Source organism: Equus asinus, chromosome 12 (genome assembly GCF_041296235.1).
Source record: "Equus asinus isolate D_3611 breed Donkey chromosome 12, EquAss-T2T_v2, whole genome shotgun sequence".
Classification (NCBI taxonomy): domain Eukaryota; kingdom Metazoa; phylum Chordata; class Mammalia; order Perissodactyla; family Equidae; genus Equus; species Equus asinus.
In genome coordinates, this window is record NC_091801.1 from 85,963,433 (window position 1) to 85,984,872 (window position 21,440).

Below are 21,440 nucleotides of genomic sequence, written 5' to 3' on the forward strand. Positions count from 1 at the left end.
CTCCTAACCTTCCTGGTTTCTCAAGTGTGGCCTAAATGGTTTCCAACCACTATGCACTCTCCCTCCAACATGGATCATGACAAGAAGGAAAGGTCCTTCCTGGCACCAAGGGACAAGACCACTAAGTGCAGAAATCCTGGCTCTCGATCAATGATGCTTTCAGAGAATGATCTTGATCAGAAGGGAGCAATGTGAAAATTAATAAAGGGAAACCCATTTAAAATGGATTCTGGAGGCTGGAAGGGGGAGCTCTCACACAGTACCACTCAAGGTCAATTACAAGAAAGACAGTCAATACTGACCCCAATAGAAAGAAATCATCAATAGGAAGAATCATCAATTACAGACCCCAACCAGAAGAAACATACATTGCATCCCAAACAGAAATCAACTACCCCAGCAACTCAGCCAATGAGAAACCATCACCACTCTGAACTCTTGCTTTTCTCCGGTGGACTTTTGTTCAAAACAACCCCTCCACGTTTCCTCCTTTGTCCCCATAAAATAATGTTCCTCTCCTTTGATTGTTGGACTTGTATATGGTTTTTGCCATAGCATGTGGGACTCGAATTGCAATGGTTTTTCCCAAATAAACTTGTTTTGCTGGTAAAATAACTGGCTGTTTTAAGGTCGACATCTCCAAATGCTTGTTTTCAGATAATTACCTCACTTTGGGGTACTACAGTTTTCTTCTGCTCCCTTTGACTTCATCAGCTTGGCCTCCCTGGACTCCCAGCTCCATCTCCTCAACTCCTGAAGACTGCCCAGCATCTCTGTGCAAGCAGATGGACTTTTCTCTAATTTACCTTTACAGAGAGTATAGCCTCTGGGCCTCCAGCTTTGGACAGGGGCCTAGGTTCCCACTATCATTCTGGAGTCACCCAGGCTTCATCTGTTGTCTCCACAGAAGCTGTAAGTAGGCCGTGGCCCTCAGAGCTGCCATAGAATCAGTTTCCAAGCTGGAAGCTCTGACTTTCATCTCTCTCTTCATTTTTAGCCCCTGGGGTGTTCCTCACTCCCTTCGTGCTTAACCATGAATTTTCCTACTAACATTCTCACCCCAGGTTCCACCCCAAACAAAGGTAGAGTGTCAGAGCCACACACCAGCTCTGCCTGCACCAATGCTTCTACCAGACACAAACAGGAGACATGGGCCTTCCAAGGAAACATCACTATGGGCCTGCAGTAGCGTAGGAGGGAAACCGGTTGTGATTCAGCGTGCTTCACGAACAAGATGCAAGCAGAAACAACTCATGACACTGCTTTCATCACTTCCTTTCTTTTCCTCCCTCCCTTATCTCCTTTCTTCCTTCCCAAACATGTCTGAAGTACTTATCTGTATCATGTGCTGGAGATATAAAAGTGCATAAGACAAAATCACTGACAGCAAAAAGCTACAGCTGTAATGTACGAGAACCAAGTAGAAAGAGTCAAAGAAGTCATGAGCTGTGGTCTGGTGTGGGTGTGAAGGTTGTGCTGTGAGATATAGAGTAGCAGAGTTACTTTTTCTGAAGGATATTTGTTAAATGAGGTAGATACTTTTATCCCCATTTTAGAGATGAGGAGAAAGACCTAGAAAGACGAAATGTTTTACTCAAGGTCATAGAGTGAGCCCAAGGCAGAAGGGGCCTAGGATGCAGGCCTTCAGATGAGGTCTGCAGACCCCTCCACACAGACCACACTGGGGCTGGCCAAGTCCACACTTGGGAGAGGTTCTGTGCTTAGGAATTTTAATAATATAATGGAAGAGCCAGAACATGAGCAGGTGGAATAAGTCAAGCAAATCACAAGACAAACGTTAAGCCAAATGCAGAAGTGGTCCCAAATTCCCTAAGAAAACATAGTAACGGTGGGAGCAAAGATTGAGGAAGTTTCCTTGGACAAGTAACATTTGAGTTGGGCCTGGCGGGAATGAAGAGTGTATTAGAAAAAAGATTCCTCCAGGTAGTCTCAGAATTAAAGTCAGGATGTCAGGGTGGTAAAGTCATAGAGATTAGCCCATGTTTTTCAAACTTCTCAGTGAAACTCTAAATATAGCTTATTGTTCAAATCAGTCAGTGGGGAGATGCAGATTAAAACCATGGATGCCACTATATCCCCGGTAAAGTGGTTAGAATAAAAAAACTGAAAATGCCAAGTTCTGGTGAGGATTCACAGCAACTAAAATTTTTTTTTTTTTTTGAGGAAGATTAGCCCTGAGCTAACTGCTGCCAATCCTCCTCTTTTTGCTGAGGAAGACTGGCCCGGAGCTAACATCTGTGCCCATGTTCCTCTACTTTATACGTGGGACGCCTGCCAAGCATGCCAAGCGGTGCCATGTCTGCACCCGGGATCCGAATTGGCGAACCCCAGGCCCCCGAGAGGCGGAACGTGCGCACTTAACTGCTGCACCACTGGGCCAGCCCTGCAACTGAACTCTTATATGTTGCCAATGGGAATGTCAATGGTACAACCACTTTGAAAAACAGTTTGGCAGTTCCTTAAAAAGTTAAACATGGGGGCTGGCCCCGTGGCTGAGTGGTTAAGTTCGTGCACTCCACTTCGGTGGCCCAAGGTTTCGCTGGTTCAGATCCTGGGCGTGGACCTGGCACCGCTCATCAAGCCATGCTGAGGGGGCGTCCCACATGCCACATCTAGAAGGACCCACAACTAAAATATACAACTATGTACTGGGGGGCCTTGGGGAGAAGGAAAAATTAAAAAAAATAAAAGTTAAACATACGCTTACCCTATGACCCAGTATCCCACTCCTAGCTGTTTGCCCAAGAGAACTGAAAAGTGAGGTTCACAAAACAGCCTGTCTTAGATGTTTACAGCCGCTTTATTCATAGTTGCCCCAAACTGGAAGCAACCCAAATACCCTTCCATGGGTGAATGGATAAACTGCTACAGCAGAAAGCTACTTGCCAGTAAAAGAGAATGAGCCACTGATACACGTAACATCATGGATGAATCTCCAACACATTATGTTAAGTGAAAGCCAGATCCCAAAGGCCACACACACAATGATTCTGAAAACATGAAACTATAGCGACAGAAAGCAAACCAGTGGCTTCCAGGGGCCGGGGGTGAGGTGGGGTCAACTACAAGGGAATTCTGGGTGATGATGGAAATATTCTATATTTTGATTGTGGTCGTGGCTACACGACTGTATGTTTTTGTTAAAACTCATAGAACTGTACATTAAAAAGGGTGAATTTTATTGTATGAAAATTATACCTCAAAAAACCTGACTTCTTAATAAGAATTTTCAAAAAGTAAAGCTACTTGCCAGCCCCCTGCCTTGCTGGCCCCCGAGGTACCCTCTTTGGCTGAACCGTAGAGCTCTTTAGGATGAAAAAAATAAACAAACTTGGTTTCACAAATGCAACACTGGGGTTCCATGCAAGGAAGGGACTCCCACCTGCAGTTCCTCTGTGGGGTGGTTGGGGGATGAGCCAGACCATCCTGACGGTGGGAAATACGGCTTGAATGTGCCCAAGGGGCAAGGTTCTCTGTGCTCACGTGGAAGCAGGTGTGTAGGACTGAAACTAGACAATCTCAGCCACAAGCCTGGGCTTAGGCAGGAAAGCAGAGCTGAGCAGAATACATCAGGTTGGGTTGACACAGAACTGAGCGAGCTCAATTTTCATGGCCTCCATTCATTCACCATCAGTTCCTGGTGGCAACTTGAGCACAGAGGTCACCTTCTAGCACAACAGTAACCTCTGCACAGACACTGTCACTTTCCAGAATGAATTCTATTACGTTTACTTTGGAATTTAATGACTTAATAGTCATCTGAATCGTTAGCTTTGCTAGTAATATTTAGACCTTCTTATTTGACTTTCATGATGCCATCCTATCCAACATAAAATGAACAATTGCTAAATTGTTTCCCACATTTATCACATTAAAAATGTCTTTTTTGGAAAACCTTTTTGATATGAATAAAGTATCTTTCAGATTCATCATTTAAAGGAGGTTTCTCTCCCACATGAGTTCGATAATGCGGGGTGAGTTGTAAGCTCTGGCTGAGGGACAATGATAAGGTCTCGCACTGGTGTGAGTTACCTGACATTCAATAAGGGTTGCATCCTGACTGAAGGCTTTTCCACACCCATGACACTTATAGGGCTTCTGCCTAGCATGAATTTTCTGATGTTCAATGGGCTGTGAGGTGGGAGGTTTTCCACATTCATTACACCCAAAGGATTTCTCACCAGCTTGAATCATCCAATGCAGAACAAGGTTTGTGCCATGGCTGAAGGCTCTGCCACGTCCATCACACACAGAGTGTTTCTCTCCAGTTAGAATCTGTCTGTGTGGCCTAAGGCTGGACCCATGAACAAAGGCTGGGCCACTTTTTCTGCTTTCACGAGGGTTCTCTCCAGTATGAATTCTCTGATGCTGAGTGAGGGCTGACCTCCGGCTGAAGGCTTTCCCACAGCCACCACAGTCATAGGGTTTCTCTCCAGTGTGAACTCTGCGGTGTAGGGTGAGTTGTGAGCTCTGACTGAAGGCTTTCCCACATTCAACGCACTGATAGGGTTTCTCCCCAGTGTGAACTCTCCGATGCTGAACAAGAGTTGAACTACGACTAAAGGCTTTGCCGCACTCATTGCAAACATAGGGTTTTTCTCCAGTGTGAATCCTGACGTGCTCAGTGAGGTGAGAGTTAAAGCCAAAGGCTCGGCCACATTCATTACATACATAGGGCTTCTCTCCAGTGTGAACCCGATGATGGAGAAACAGGCTGGAGCTCTGACTGAAGGCCTTCCCACACTGATTACATTTATGGGGCTTCTCTCCAGTGTGAATCCTTTGGTGTTGAATAAGGCTTGAACTCCGACTGAAGGCCTTCCCACACTGACTGCATGCATGGGGTCTCTCACCAGTGTGAATTCTCTGATGCTGTGTTAACTGTGGGCTCTGGCTGAAGGCTCTTCCACATTCATTACATTTGTACGGCTTCTCTCCCGTGTGAATTATACGATGTTGAAAAAGAGTGGAGCTTCGACTGAAAGCCTTCCCACATTCACTGCACCCAAAAGGTTTTTCTCCAGTATGAATTCTCTGATGGAGGAGGAGGTGGGAATTGAGGCCAAAGGTTTTCCCACAGTCATTACATTTAAATGGTTTATTTCCAGTGTGAACTCGATGGTGCAGAATAAGGCTTGAGCTGTGAGTAAAAGCTCGTCCACACTGACCACATGCATAAGGTTTTTCTCCACTGTGACTTCTCTGATGCCTAGATAGGTCTGAGTTATATCTGAAGGTTTTGCTGCATGTACCACATTTAAAGGCTGTCTCTCCTGTTTTCTTTCTTTGAAGTCTCACAACATTTTGGCCCAGATTCAAGTTTCTATCAAATGCAGCACTCTCCTGGTTTTTTTCTCCTGGACAGCTTTCCCTACACATAACAGTTTCTTTCCTAAAAACTCTCTCGAGAAGTTGGGGTTTCTTCAAAGTCTGCCCATCAGAATTTCCCAGGTATCCTTCTAGTTGCCTCTTACAGCCCAAAGCTTCCTGCAACTCGGGTGCCTGTGGGTTATCCCTTGAGAATCTTCTTGATGTCGATTCTGGGGCTTTTACTTCTTCAGAACATTTCTGGTTTAGAATGAATAGTTCCTGTGCAGTCCCAATCTTAGAATCTGTTACACAAAACATAAAAAAATTACCAGAGAAACCATCTATCAGGGACAATATCCATAATATGTTAAAAGCTCCTACAAACTGTCATGCAAAAGGTAGACACTCCAATAGGAAAATAAGTGGTAGGAAGAACTAAGAAGTAAACATGGCCAATCAACAGGATAAAATATTTTAAGTTCATTAGTAATCAAGAAATAGAGATTAAAACAAATTATTTTTCACTTATAAGATTGGCAAATTAATCCATTCAGAAAATACTTAGAATTCAACAAATATTTAGAAGGCCAGGCACGTACTAGGTAAGGAATATCACAGTCAAGAAGACTGGCTCCCAGCTGGTCTATACGGTCAGAGAAGACCTCTGGGAATAAGTGAGGTTTAGGCTAAAACCTGAAATTAACAGCTAGCAGTGGCAGACACGAGGGCCTGGATGTGCTATGTGACAACAATCAGGTCCAACAATTGAAAGAATCTCACTATGGCTGGAACAAGAAGAGCGAGGAGAGAGCAGCAAGATGGGCAGCAACAGAACATGAGGTCCTACAAAAGCTCAAGAACTTTAACTTTATTCCAAGTACTTAAAGATAATACCCAGTGTTAATAAGAACCGAAGAAACAATCACTGTCTTTTACTGTGGCTGGGACTGTAAATAAACATGACTTTTTAAAGAGAACTCTGGAAATATGTACCAAAAGAATTGATATATCACACATCCTTTGTCAAAATTACGCATCTAGGAGTTTTTCCTAAGTGGACAGTCATACACACAAAGACACGGTGACTATGACAGTCACGGAAAGCCCTTTTTAATTGTAGGGAAACAAGAAACAACCCAAAGGTCCAAAAACTAGGGATGGTTAAACCTGGTATAGACTATTCATATGATGGGACACCATTCTGCCATTAAAATTATATAACAGAAGAATTTATAATTAAAAGTCCAAGATCTATTATAAAGTAAAAATCACATTCTCAAACTATATATACTGCATAAACCAACTTTTATTGAAAACATACACGTTAAGATAGGAGCTGTTTCTTCCTTGCATGTTTAGTACCAGTTGGCGAAGCCATCTGGGCTTAGTGTTTTCTGAGGAAGGGTTTTAAATTACTGAGCCAATTTTTTTAAATACTTATAGGATTATGTAGTTAACCTTTTCTTCTGCCAATTTTGATAAATCGTACTTTTCTAGGATATTTATACATTTTATCTTCATGTTCAAAATTTTTCACATAAATGTGTTCAAAGGATCTTTTTATCTGTTTGTAGTATGTGTTTTGATGGCTCCTTTTTCACTTTGGTTATTTGTTCCTTTTCTCTTTTATTCTTGATCAGTTACATCCAGAAAATAGGAAGAGGTAGTATATGACCCAATTCCTTTTGTGAGGTTAATTCAACTTGATACCACAACCTGACAACAGCAATATGAGAAAGGGAAATTTCAGGCCAATCTCACTCACAATTATAGATGCAAAAACCCTAATTAAAACATTAATAAGACAAAACCAGTAACACACAACAAGGATAACAAGTTCGGTTTATTTCAGGAATGCAAGTTTAGTAAAAATCTATCAATATAACTCTCCACACTTACAGAAAAGGGGAGAAAAATCATATGGTTGTCAATAGACGCAGAAAGGATTTATGACAAAATTCAACATCAATTTCTGATTTAAAAAAAACCCCAAACTTTTAGAGAACTATGACCAGAAGGAAACTTCCTTAATATCAAATTGGCATCTACAAAAACACCTACAACAGACACCACACTTCATGGTGAATGTGGAAAGTTCCTCTCGAGGTTGGATAGTCTGCCATCACTTTCTATTCAGCATTGTCTGGGCCAGAGCAACAAGACAAAAAGAAATGTAACAGGAGTCAAAGATCAGAGAGGAAGAAATGAAATCATCATTTGCAGGTAAATTATCAGAATTAATAATAGCTTATCGAGTTTGCTGCATAAAAAATCAAAGTATTAGCTACATTTCTATGTACAAAAAATAGAAATAAATAGCTAGAGGGGCCAGCCCCGTGGCCGAGTGGCTAAATTTGAGTGCTTCACTTCAGCAGCCCAGGGTTTTGCCGGTTCAGATCCCGGGTGCGGACATGGCACCACTCATCAAGCCATGCTGAGATGGTGTCCCACATGCCACAACCGGAAAGATCCAAAACTAGAATATACAACTATGCACTGGGGGGCTTTGAGGAGAAAAATAAGAAAAATAAAAAAAGAAGATTGGCAACAGATGTTAGCTCAGGTGCCAATCTTTAAAAAAAAAAAGTAATAGCTAGAAAACTACAATTAAAAGATATTTAAGCCCAAATAGGAAACCACCCAAATGCCCACCAACAGTAGAATGGATGACTAAATCACAGCATACCCATGCAAGCGATGAGACAGCAGTGAGAACAAACGAACCATACTGCACACAACAGCATGGATGAGGCTTAAAAACATAATTTTGAGTGAAAGAAGCCAGATATGAAAGAATATAGGCTGGGGGCCGGCCTGGTGGTGCAGTGGTTAAGTTCGCACGGTCCATTTCAGTGGCCTGGGGTTTGCTGGTTTGGATCCCAGGTGCGGACATGGCACCGCTTGGCCAGCCATGCTGTCATAGGCATCCCACATATAAAGTAGAGGAAGATGGGCACGGATGTTAGCTCAGGGCCAGTCTCCCTCAGCAAAAAGAGGAGAATTGGCAGCAGATGTTAGCTCAGGGCCAATCTTCCTCACCAAAAAAACCAAACCAAACCAAATAAAAACAAAACAAGAAAAAATTAATATATTGCCCTGACTAAAATATAAAGGAGAAATAAAAGTAACTTACAGAAAAAAAAGAGAGAGAGAGAAAGATACCACTTACTTGAGCATAGGAAAAACACCAAACACCTAGGCATGAATCTAATCAAAGAGATAAAAGGCCTCCTCACAGGAAAATAATCATTACTGAGTGAAATTAAAGAAGACCAAGGTAGGGGCCGGCCCAGTGGTGTAGTGGTTAAGTTCGCGTGCTCCACTTTGGTGGCCTGAAATTTGTGGGTTTGGATTCTGGGCGTGGACCTATACATCGTTCATCAAGCCATGCTGTGGCGGCTTCCCACATACCAAACAGAGGAAGATAGGCACGGATGTTAGCACACGGCAATCCTCCACCAAACAAAAAACAAAAAAACCCCACCAAGGTAAATAAAGAGATGTAACATGTTCATGGGTTGTGGTATTCAGCTTGTAAAGATACCCACTTCTCCCCAAACTGATTTAACGCAAACCTGATCAAGTTGATTCTAAAATTAATATGGAAACACAAAGGGTCAAGAACAGGTAAGACTCCACTGTGGACAGACAGACAAGGAGGCAGAAGATGTGCTCTCCTGGATATTAAGATTGGTCAAGGACAGAAAAAGGAATGGGGTAGAGGAAATTATATCCATGTGCTCTCCTCTCCTGGCTTCACAGAACAGGGTGCCCCTCCCCACGATGGGCACCACGGACCACTTCCCTGATGGTGAAGAGCTCAGACTGTGAAGTCAGGCACAGCTGGGGAAAACGCTAGTCCACTGTAGACTGAACTTTTCTCTTTCAGAAATAGGTGATAATAATTTTCCTTAAAATTCTCATGTAACTAAGATTTGAAATTTTTAATACGAAATAAAAAATACATAGAGGAAAATGAGAAATTGTACATTTCTCAGTTTGAAAAAGTCATTACCTGAAACATCAGATTAAAATAGAGAAAATCTCTATGGAAAATTAAAAGGCCTTTAGAGTGACTTTGTTTTTTATGCCCATGGTAATGGCACTGTTACCAGACAATATAAAAATGAAATACAGATATGGTGATTTTAATTCACATGAAGACCTAGACTGTTACACCAAAACAGCTAAAACTGCTTATATTTCTTAAACTGGGCTTAATAATAACAAAGTGACCCTTATGTAAACTGGGGTTTACTGTATGGAAATGCAACATGAATATGGGTTACTGGTAACTGTGATAAAAATTTTAAAATGAAAATACAAATAAATGGCCCTTTTGAATGGAGTCTTATTACAAAGAAATTCCAACAATATTGTAAAATGCTGTAGACCAATAAACTTTGTCCAGTTAATCTTTCTGAGTACAATTTAAAGATTTATACAATTTTTAAAAAATTGATGCTTCTCTAGTGATTCCTAATGTTAATTTTTCATTATATTTTGCTAGGATGTGGTTATTTCTTCTGTCATTCTAACATTATTTAGGAATCTTAAGACTTGAAAACTGACGTAATAAACGCCTATATTTACATTAAAAATTTTTAAACATTAGAGTTAAACCGTAAGCTCCTTGTTGGGAAAGTCAAGAGAGAGACTGGGAAAAATCTCCACATCTCCCCCGTCACTGTTCCCACGCTCTCCTTTTAGCGATCACACAGATTTCCTGGCAGACACTAGGTTCCTCCCTGATGTCTGCAGTCAACGAAAAAGCAAGTTTAAAACCAGCTCTCGCGCCGTCGCAAACATCTTCCCTCCCCCGAGACCTCGCAGGTAAACAGCGCAGGTACCACGGTCCCAACGCTGCGGCCTGGCCCCAGGGCGACCCCGCCCGGACACTCGCCGGTCCGCGAGGAGAGCAACAGCACCGCGCCCACGCCCGCCGGACCGGAGAGGGGACAGGGGGATGCGCGGCATCGCAGGGCTCTGCTGCTACCCGCGGCCGCCGGGGGTAGGACAGCACCCGAGGGACGAAATCAGCGCGGAGCAGGACGAGGCGCAGGCCGCCCAAGGGCGACCCCAGGTCCCCGCGATCGAGCACAGCCGGGCGCAGAGCGCACGCGCAGGCACCGCCCGAGCCGCCCGCGGTCCCCAGAGGACGCCCTCCGGGGCGGAGCGGCCTCCTCTCCTGCGTCCGAGGCTCACCAGGTTCAGCCTGGGCAGCCCCGCCCCCAGCGGACGTGGGGTAATTACTTTTAAAGCAGGACACCTGCGCGCTCTTTTGCAGGAGAAACCCCAACACAAGCAATCACCTTTTCCCATCCGACCGGAAGGCCGACCCCCGGCCACTCTGCGGGCGCCGCCCCTCTGGCAGGGGCACCATCGCACCCACCGTGTCTCCTGGGCTGCACCCATTCTCCTTCCTCCGACCCAGACAGGACTCCGAGTCTTCCCACGAACCCTGAGGGCAGATCTCACCTGAGAGGACCCATGTGGCACCTGGACTGCAGAGCTAAACGCCACACTGGGCGCCTTGTTCTAAGTGCGGCATTAACCATGTATAACAGCCTAACTCCACTACGAGTTTCGAACAGCTAAGTGACGCTTTAGTCAAAATTACCACAAAACAGTGGCCATTAGAACCATGGCTACATAAAACTATTCAGCTCTTAATTTTCCCCTAGCCAGTGAAGACATGTGCCCTCAGTGAAGACATGTGCCCTCAGTGAAACGCACAGCACAAGGGAACTTGCTGGGTGATGAGGGCCTTTTATGTCTTGACAGAGGTTTGGTTTACATAGATGCATCTATTTGTTGAAACAGCAAATTTACACTTAAGATTTGTACATTTTGCTTATGTAAATTTTACCTCAAAAGAAAAAACTGTGAAGAAATACTCATCTCCAATTAATGATACACATGTATTTAAAGAAAGTGAACTGATGTCTCAATTTACTTTGAAAAGCAACAAGAGACTAAGTGGATAGGGAGACCAGTGGACATGTGCTCATCCAGCACAGGCAAATGTCAAAGGCAGGATCCAGGGGGCGGGTATACAAGCGTTCACTATAAAATTCTTTCAACTGTAACGTATGGTGAGAAGTTTTATAGGAAGATGTTGAGGGGAAAGCACTTCATATAAATCCTAAAGAATCCAGAATGTATGTATGATTGGCAGGTCATAGCAAAAAGAAAACGTTGGCCAAATGCATCAGACTGAACGTTACAACCTACTGGACCTCAAAAGCAAATTATACTAAGTAACATTACTACTGGTAATAATCATTTGCTTGCATGTAACAGGAATGTTGACAGAATGTTACTTAAGCCCACATCAATAAAAAAATCCCAAAGAGGTTCATTATACTAAAATATTGGCTAAGTGACAGATAACATGTAAATAAAATAGACAACATGAAGATGAAAATAGATTAGAAGAAACATCATGGGACATTTACAAAATTCAAGCATCTAAATGGGTAATTGTGGAGAAAGACATAGACCCTTCTCCCCACACCAACCTAGAAGGAAATATAAAATCGTAAATTTGGATCTCAATATCAGGTCTCAGTAGGAACAAAGTTTAGTTCTGAATCTTCTCATGTCTTCACAAAGCCATAAAGAATAAGAGAACAGATGAAAAAGAGCAACCCAACCTTCCCACGCCAGTGAAAAGTCATCAGAAAAATATTATCATGAAGCAAACGAAAACTGTAACCTTACATGCCAACACAAATTAAAAGACAAAGGAAAATTTAAAGCTGTGAAGGAATCCACAAGCAGAAATACCAGAACCAAAGAAGAGATGGCCAGGCTCTAGGAGGTGAGGGCCAGAGAAGAGGCAGAGAATGGACTGACAGAGTTGGAGGTGGAGGGCGAGAGGGAAAGAAAAAATTTTAGTGAAGCAACACAGGGAGAACAGACACTATACAAGACACAGAAATAAATAAATCTTTCAAGGATCGTAGAGAAAATGATGGATGTAGCAGACAGACAAAGGAGACCCAATGTGTACATGGCTGGAGTCTCCGAAGAACACTAAATAAATGGAACAGGCCAAGCACTTAACAGCCAGGACAACTTAACCTGTAATTCAAGAATGCTTCTCTGAAGTGAAATACCTGAAGCTACACCTTGAGAGGGCAACCTGACCCAGAGCAAGCAGCACTGAGCCACGCCCTAGTAAAAACCCTGGGCTTCAGAGAGAAAGAATTTAGTGGAGCACGCAGGCGAAGAGGCCAAGTCATTTATGAGAGAAAGAAGACAGGTTGGAGTCAGTTTATTTGATGCCAGAAGATGGTGGAACAAGACCTCCAAGTTATTTAAGGAAAGAAAATGTGAGCCAAAGATTTTACAGCCAGTCGGCTGTCTTTCAAGTGTAAAGGCCACATATGGCTTCTGCTTCTGAGTATGACGGACAAAGATGCTACTGGACCACCTCCCCCCCACCCACTGAGGAAGCAGCCATAAAACCAGGACATAACACAAAAAAGCAACCATCTGAAGGTACTGGGGTGAAGCTGATGTGTGCTGGTGGGGGTGCACACTCACTCAGAGGAGGGGCGAGGGGGCAACAGAGTAAGTTCTCTTCCATAGCTCATACCCTGAGGCTAAATGCAGCCTTGCCACGCCAAGAAGCAGGGGCACAGCTGGAAAAACACACAGCGTTCCTGGCCTGGGAAGCCAGAAACGAGCGGCCAGGCACTGCGAACTCTAAACATAATGGAAGATTCCTGGGAAGGAAAGAGCCAAAAAGGGGCGCCCCAAACTCTTTACGCCCACATCCCTGGCTGATGCCTGAACCACACATGCACGGGACACACTCAAAGCCGCCCAGCTAAGAACAAATGACTTGAAGACACCAGAGACGCTGCATAGGAAACAAAGTTTTCAGTTCAAGCCCAGCCAAGAAAATCAGCTGTTGAAATAAAGAAAACAACACTCATCAGGGGAAAATAATAGAATCCAGAATCTCCACTCCAAAATTAGCCAACACACAACCAAGAAAACACAACACATTTTCATGAGAAAAGAAAATCAGCAAAGTCGACCCCTGAAATGAACCAGATGTTAGAATTAACAGACAAGGATTTTAAAGCAGCTATTGTAATTATACTCAATGAAGTAAAACAAAACATGAAAATCTCATGGAAGTGAGAGTCTCGGCAGAGAAATATAAACAATAAAAAAGAACAAATGCACCTTTTATAACTCAAAAATACACTTTATAAATTTAAAAATTCACTCATGGACTTAAGAGCCAAATGGACATGACAAAGGAAAGAGTAAGTGAACTTGAATCTAGATTAATAGAAATTATTTGAAGAACATAGACAAAAAAGACTTTAAAAATAATAAATAGAGCCTTAGGGACCTGTAAGATGATATCAAATGGTCAAACATATGTGTAATTGAAATCTCAGGAGACCAGAGAGAGTACAGTGGAGAAGGAAATTTGAAGATATAATGGCACAAATTTCCCAAATTTGATTAAAGACAGAAATTTGCAGAACTGAGACGCTAAACAACATCACACAGAATAACCACAAAGAAGCCCATACTGAGGCACATCATAGTCAAACTGTTGAAAATCAAACATAAAGAGCAAATCTTGAAAGCAGAAGAACAACCTATTACATACAGAGAAACAATGATGCAATTAATGGCTGACTCCTCATCAAAAACCATGGAGGCCAGGAGACAGTGAAACAAGATCTTTAAAGTGCTGAGTGAAAAAAACCAAAAAAACCCTCTGTGAATCCAGATTTCTAGATCCAAAGAAAATATCACTGAGGAATGAAAGCAAAACGGACATATTTCATGTAGAAGAAAACCAAGAGAATTGACCCAGCAGATGAGCACCACAAGAAATGCTAAAGGAAGGTCTTCAGGTTGAAGGGAAATGACACCTGGTAGAAACTCAGGTCGTCAGAGAGGAATGAAGAGCAGTGGACACAAAAAATATTGGGGAGAATTCGAAAGACTATTTTTTGGCCTTTTTCCTCTTAATTTTTTGTAAACTACATAACTGTTTGAAACTAAACATAACATTTTCTTGTAGAGTTTAAAAATATATACTGACATATTACATATAACAACTGTAACATAAAGGGTGGGGGGATGGTTGCAAAATTTCTGGATTTTATGTGAAGTAGTACATAATGAACTGTAATTAGACTGCAAAAACTTAAGTATGACTATTTAATCTCTAGGAAAATCAGTATAAAAAATGCAAAAAGATTACTTAAAAAGCAGATAGGAATATTAAAAGGGAATTCTAAAAAATGTTCAAATAACCCAAATAAAGGCGAGAGAGGAATAGAGGAACACAAAATAGAGGAGATAGCTATAAAATAAAAAAAAATGCTATTCACAAATGCCTTTCTGAACCAGATCAATAATTATATTAAATATTAATGGGCTGAACACTCCAATTGAAAGACAAGGATTGTAAAGATGGATTCAAAAACAAGACCCAACTCCCTGCTGTCTACAAGAGATTCACTTAAAGTCTGAACACACAGCTAGGCTGAAATTAAACGGATGGAAGAGATATACCTTGTTAACAGCAGGCATAAGATGGCTGGAGTCACTAGGTTAGTGTCAGATAAAATATATTTCAGAGCAAATTTATTACCAGAGATAAAGAGAAACACTTTATAAGGATAATCATAAATGTGAATGAGCCCATTAACACAGCTTCAAAATACATGAAAGAAACATGGAAAAAATTAAAGGGAGGAACAGATAATTCCACAATCATATTGGATATTTTAACACCCCTCTCTTAGCAACTCAAAGAGTAACTAGACGAAAAATCACCAAAGACATAGAGGATGTGAACAATGCCACCAACACCTCCACTTAATTGACATTTATAAAACCACATAACAGCTGGATACCCATTCTTTATAAGTACACATGACAGACCAAAGTACCAGGATAGGACAAACTTGGGGTCATAAAACAATAGCAAATAAATGTAAAAAGAATGAAGTCATACAGAGGATGTTCTTGACTGCAACAGAATTAAATTACAAATTAAAAACAATAAGAACTAGGAAACATCAACGATTTGGAAATTAAACAACACATGTCTAAATAATCATTGGGTCAAAGAAGAAACATGAGAAAAATTAGGTAATATTTTCAACTAAATGATAAAAATACTACAACATATTAAAAATTTGTGGGATGCATCTAAAGCTGTGCTTAGAGGACGATTTATAACTTTAATTACCTATGAGAAGAAATATCTCAAATCAATCAAAGCTTCTACTTTTAGAAACTAAAGGCTTCATATAACCAACTTTGAATATGCCCAAACTGTGGGTATATTATTCACAGGAGCCTTTCTGAATAAACTACTAGAAGATAAACTCCACCCAACCAAGAGACGATGGAGAAAACTTTGGTAAAAGAACCTGAACAAACAGTGCACTTCACCGTAGATCTAAGGCACTAACAAAGGAGGGGATACAAACGACGAAGTGTTACGTGCTTTGACAATGTAGAAACAACACAACTGACCAAAAATGAGGAGAAAAAAGCAAAGTAACACAAGGTCACTGGAAGTCAAAGAGAACATTTAGAGCTGACAAGTCAAGCAGTAGAAGCATGTTCAAGAAAAGTAAACATTTTTTAAAAAGGAATACTATTGACTGAAATTGGGAGACAGAGGAGAAAAAGGATAGAAGTTTATTTTACAGGTGAACCAGGTGGAGAACCAATAGCTACTGTCTAAAGAAAGAGAGTAAGAAGCGATTTAGAGACAGAGGGAATGAGGCTGTTTATAACTGTTTAACTACAGAGGAAAACACTAAAGGCAAACTTCCCTAATGATCAGAACTGTGTTTTTTAAGGCAAAGCAGTAAGATGAGAGCCTTTAAAGCATGTGTATCTGTCTGCACAAGCACAGGCTGCTGTGTGTGTCTGAGGCTGCCCCCAGAAGCCCGCGGAAGTGAGCATCACCACCCAACCAGCACCGTCTCTGGGGCCGGCCTGCCACCTCTCACCTGTCCTGCAGCTGCTCAAGGCCACTGGCTCCTCAGCTCCCAGAAGATCCAGGACCCACAGCTCTTTGCCTTGCTCCAGCTGGAGGATCAGCTCTGGTTTAGGGACAGGGAGTCCTGTAGAGGACACGGCCCTGGGTGAGCTGGTGCGGCCTGGGGAGCTGGGGCAGGGCACTGCCCGCCAGGTCTTCAGGCCAGGAGAGAAGCCCAGTCGCAGGAGCACCCTAGGCAGGTAGGAGGGGAGCTCTCGCGGTGGGGGCGGGGGTCACAAAGTGTGTGCTTGTTGGGGGAGAGGAAGAGGTTGCTCAGGGGAGGCAGAGGCTGAGGGAGCGCCCAGAGAGAATTCACTCATCAGTCCTCCCACCCCTTGGGGGACAGCTGTGGGCGTGGGCAGCGCAGAGCGAAGTCGCTGGAACTGGGACCAAGGCAGGCTCTCCCATGGCGAATACGCGGAGACCAGACTGGTACCTGGGGACAAGGGACAGGAGCCTCCTCTTTGGGCTCCAAAGTGCCGAAGCAGCCCCCCCCTTCCAGTTCCCTAGAGGCCCCCACCGCGAGGCCGGGGGACAGCCTCACCCAGCGAGGCCACGTGCCCGTAGTTCTCCAGCATCACGTCCCTGTACAGCGCCCGCTGGTCCGGGCCCAGCTGCCGCCCCTCCGCGCGAGAGAAGTACACGGCCACATCCTGGAAGGTCAGCGGCTCCGCCTTCTGCAATGACAGGTGGCCGCACCACTGGGCAGACGTACTGCGGTCAGCCCGAGCACCAGCTGCCCTCTTTGCCGTGGGGACAGCAGAGCCCCTCTCCCTGGGGGAGGGCGTGAGTGCAATCCCAGAACCCTTTCTTTGGGTGCTAGGACTGCCGCCCGGAGACCTTCTCCCCGCGCGGGGCTCACCGCTCCAGAGGAGGCAGGGCTGGGAGAAAGGTGAACTCACCTGGGGCGATGGGAGCCGAAGCGCCGCTGCCATCCTGGAGAAGCTGGATCTCAGGCCTGGGCCTCCCCTATCTCACCCTCAGGGGAAGGGGACCCCTACTCAGAACCATTCACTGTCATTATGTCACTCCATTAACTCCCATGGCCCAAGGGTGTGGAGGGTGGCCAGGTGAAGAACGGCAGAAATGGGTTCCTGAGTGGCCACCTGTGGCCACGAGTAAAATCGTCCGTAGAAGTAACCGGTCAGAGGCAGGTCACTCTGCAGCACGAGCCAACGCGTGCCCGACTGCCCAGGGGTACATGCACACTCCCCAAAACCGGCAGAGCCAGAGCCCCGGCGGGTGACAGGGGCAGCTCCAGGGGCCCAGCTTCCCGGGTCACGCTGGTGCGAAGAGCGCACCCGGGACAGGCCCTGCAGCCCCCAGCCCGCCCAACGAGGGGGAGAGGACGTGGGAGGGGCGAGTGGGGCCCGAGCCACCGAGGTGCAGCCAGAAGCCTGCCGGCCTTCTCACGCCTTCGTCCCCAGCCCCCCGGGGCGGCCTCCCGTCTCCTCGCCGCCCCGCAGGCCAGCCTGCGGTCGCACGCTGTTTCTCCCAACAGCCTCCCCTCCGGCCTCCAGGGCCCTGCGGCCTCGCTGGCTCCCGGGCCCGCCGGCTCTGGCCTCCAGGGCTGCAGGCACAGGCCGCCGCTTCGCCCGCGCTCCCAGGCCGCTCGGGGCCGACCCCCCGCCGGGCAGCTCTCCCTTTAAACCTCCGCGCTGCCGCCCCTGGCCACCGTGACCCGGGCCGAAACCTCCCGAGACCCCGCCTGGACGCCCCTCTGCCTGCGGGGTCCGCCCACGCCTCCCAGGGGACCTGCGCCGCCCCACGCCACGCCCGCGATCCCTCCGCCCGCGACCATCGCTCCTCAGCTCTTGCCGGCCGTCCGCCCCGCCCACAGCGCGGGAATAGGGGAGCCCGAGGGGGCGGGGCCGGAGGAAGGGGCGGGGCCTAGCTGCGCGCGCAGAGTCTCCCCGCCCCTTCCGGGTCACCCCGAGGGCGCCCTCGCCTGCGCTGGCGACCTGCGCCAAGACCGCCGAGGACGGAAACGGCGGCGCGGGCCCCGCCCCGCACTTCCGGGGGCGCCGTGGGCCGGCGCGACGCGTGTGGGCGGCTTTGAGCGAGCGGCATGCGCGCGGGAAGCTGGTGGGCTGGTGGGCTGGCAGGCTGGCCGTCGGAGCCTGGTCGTCGCTGCCACGTCTCTGCTCGGTCCCGGGAGTGGGTGTTTGAGCGCAGCGGGACCCGCCCCGGCACCTCGCGGTCCCTCTGGCCTCATCGCTCCAGTCAGCACCCCCTTCTTGCCCTTCTGTGTTCCTCTTCATACAGGCGAACTCGCAAATAAGAATTTTCGAATAAAACATGGTTTAAAAAGTAGCGCGATAAAACCGAGGTGGCAGCGAAGCAGACGAGGGGGAGGGACTGTCAACTGAAAAAGCAAATTCACCTATTTTAGCTGAAATTGACTTTATTTGGGAATAGCCAAAAGAATTGCAATTCAGGACTCGCAGACTATGACAAACCACAGGCAAATCCAAAGAAGAAAGCAGGGGAGCTGCTTTTATAGGGAAAAAGGGGGAGAGGGAGGGGCTGTTCTAAAGGAAAGTCCATTGGGGGAGAGTAAGAGTTCAGGGTGGGAATGGCTTCTCATTGGCTGAGCTGCAGCATCTCTCATTGGCTGAGCTGTGGCATTTCTCATTGGCTGAGATGCGGTGTTTCTCATTGGCTGAGCTGTGGTGTTTCTCATTGGCTGAGCTGTGGTGTTTCTCATTGGCTGAGCTGTGGTGTTTCTCATTGGCTGAGCTGTGGTGTTTCTTATTGGCTGAGTGTGGAGGCTTCTCATTGGCTGAGCTCTGTGGTGTTTCTCATTGGCTGACCTGCTATGTTTCTCATTGGCTGGGCTGTTGCTAGGTGGGGAGAGAAATCTTCCTTCATAGTAAAGCACTTTTACTTCCTGTTGATTGTAATTGTGTAATTGATGATGTGTAATGGGGGTGAGAAATCCCCCTATAGCCCTTCCTAACTCCAATTTAGTTAAGGTTTCTTTTACTAATTTCCACATTTATCCTTATGATCAAGATCTTTCTCTGAAAGCATCTCTGATCAACAGTCAGGGTCAAGAAGGACCTTTTCTGGTTGCCGTGTACCACGTTGGAGGGAAGGTACATAGTGGTTGGAAACCATTTAGGCCACATTTGAGTAACAAGGAAGGTTAGGAGGGAGAACTCTCAGGCATTTCCCATCTACAGTCTATGGTTCTCCAAGGTCATAGGGCTTAGAGATCATCTCAAAGTGCCTAGCCAGCAGCACCTTATTGGACACCTCATTTTTACAGAAGTTCAACAGGCAATAGGCACAGAAGTTCACAACAAGTAGGCAGAGTAAGATTAAGAACAACACAACAAGCCCAGTTTGCAGTTGGTTCTAAACCAGGAGCCCAGACCTGAAGGTACCAGCTGGACAAATCAAAAGACAGTGGATTGTTAGGTGAAAATGGTTGTAGCCACTGTGCCTGCTCTCTAGTCTTATGTAACTGGGTTTCTACTTCTCCAGAGGTGTTTATCCATGTGCACCAGGAGGCGTTCCCCAGTGCACAGAATGTCATTGCTCAGCAAATAGATAATCAAGGGCTACACAATTATCCAAGACTACCTTGGCCAATGAGTTCAGTGATGGTTGCTGAGCTGAAACTACTTTGGCTGTGGAGTTAGCCAACTCTTCTAGAGTCAGGGAGACTCCTGATCATTTGTTTGTTGGCACTCACTCTGATCCACGGGAAGAAAGTTCTTCCCATGGAGGAAAACCCAGAGTCATGTACGCCTCCTGGAAGTTCTCATTTAGGGCGACTATGGAGATTCAATGGGAGAGACCAATGAGAGGTCTCTGGTTATGCAGAGAGAACAGGACAGTGACTATGGCAAGGGCACGCTGTCCTTGTATTCTCCAGCTGTCAAGGCACTGAGTTGTCCAAGCATAAAGGCCATTACTGAAACCTCCACGGAAGAAGACATAACCAGGGGTGGTGCATAAGGGCCTTCACGTAAGTGATAGCATCTATGGACTCAATCATCTACACAGAAGCATTAGCATTACATAACCTAGGCTCAGATACTGTGTTGTTACACACTGACAGGTTGCATAAATACATGGGTATCTAGAAATTTACAGATAGTCTGGGTTGCATTAGCAGCCCCACAGAATTTTTCACATAAATATTCAAAAGATCTTGTTTTCCATCCAAAGTTGGGTGAAATTAAAGCGAAGGGTTAAGTTTAGGCAGGCTTAGCACCCTAAGTCAGTAAAATGGGCCAACAGATCAATTTACACAAACAACAGCATCTGGAACCCCAGGGAAATTACTTGTAGGGTCATTACTATTTTGGACAGAAGTTTGTGATGGCAAATCCAGCAGTGATAGAGGTTTCTTCTTTTCACAAGGGATTGGGAAATGTGGACAAGGGCATTGTCCTTCCCAGAAAGAGAGGGGAAAAATAAAGTAAGGAACAACAGTGGGAAGAGGGTATACAGGCCTGGCCCAGTCGTCTTGGGAAAGCTCTCTGCCTCAGATGTCAGCTGCTTCTCTTCCTGATCAGTTTGACTTGGAGGTCTCTAGCATTTGTTAAAGACCAGATGTTAGGTGGAGCCTTCTTTAGCTGTGACATGTGCATCCAAGGCTCAAGTCCCTGAAGTTTGGCTGCCATATGGGTAATGAAGAGGGGCTAGTATAGTCCCTTCCAAGGTGATTTCAAGGGCAATAAAGTTAGAAATGTCAATTTGGAGTATTGTATCCAGACATTTAAGGAAACTAGAAGAATTTAGGATCCAGTCCACTTATAGGTGTAACAAAACCTTAAGGACAACTGATAGGACTAGAATTTAATATCTACAAAGGTTCAAACATAATTTCTCTCTTCATACTGACCCTCATTTTAAAAATAAAGATAATCATAGTAAAGATAGTTTGTTTGTATTAAACTTGGCCTGATTATATAAATGCAGCAAGAATAGTGATGACCATACAAGCTCTTTTTTAAGGTTGCTTTGCTGAAAGCTTGTAAGCAGGGTATTAGGCTGGTTTTTTAGCAGTTCTTTAAAGTTGTCTGGTCATTTCTGAGTCTGTGTACATTTT

The 21,440-nt window shown here is 45.1% G+C and overlaps 1 protein-coding gene across 1 annotated transcript; it reads right to left on the bottom strand.

The window, feature by feature from the left end:
* Nucleotides 1-2,222: 2,222 nt before the first annotated feature.
* On the bottom strand, nt 2,223-18,223 carry ZNF251 (zinc finger protein 251). The gene is given in 5 exon segments (XM_014858117.3): nt 2,223-4,020; nt 4,023-5,633; nt 16,347-16,460; nt 16,920-17,052; nt 17,278-18,223. Coding segments are annotated over 5 exon segments (2,019 nt in total). The 5' UTR covers nt 17,311-18,223; the 3' UTR covers nt 2,223-3,892.
* Nucleotides 18,224-21,440: the final 3,217 nt, after the last annotated feature.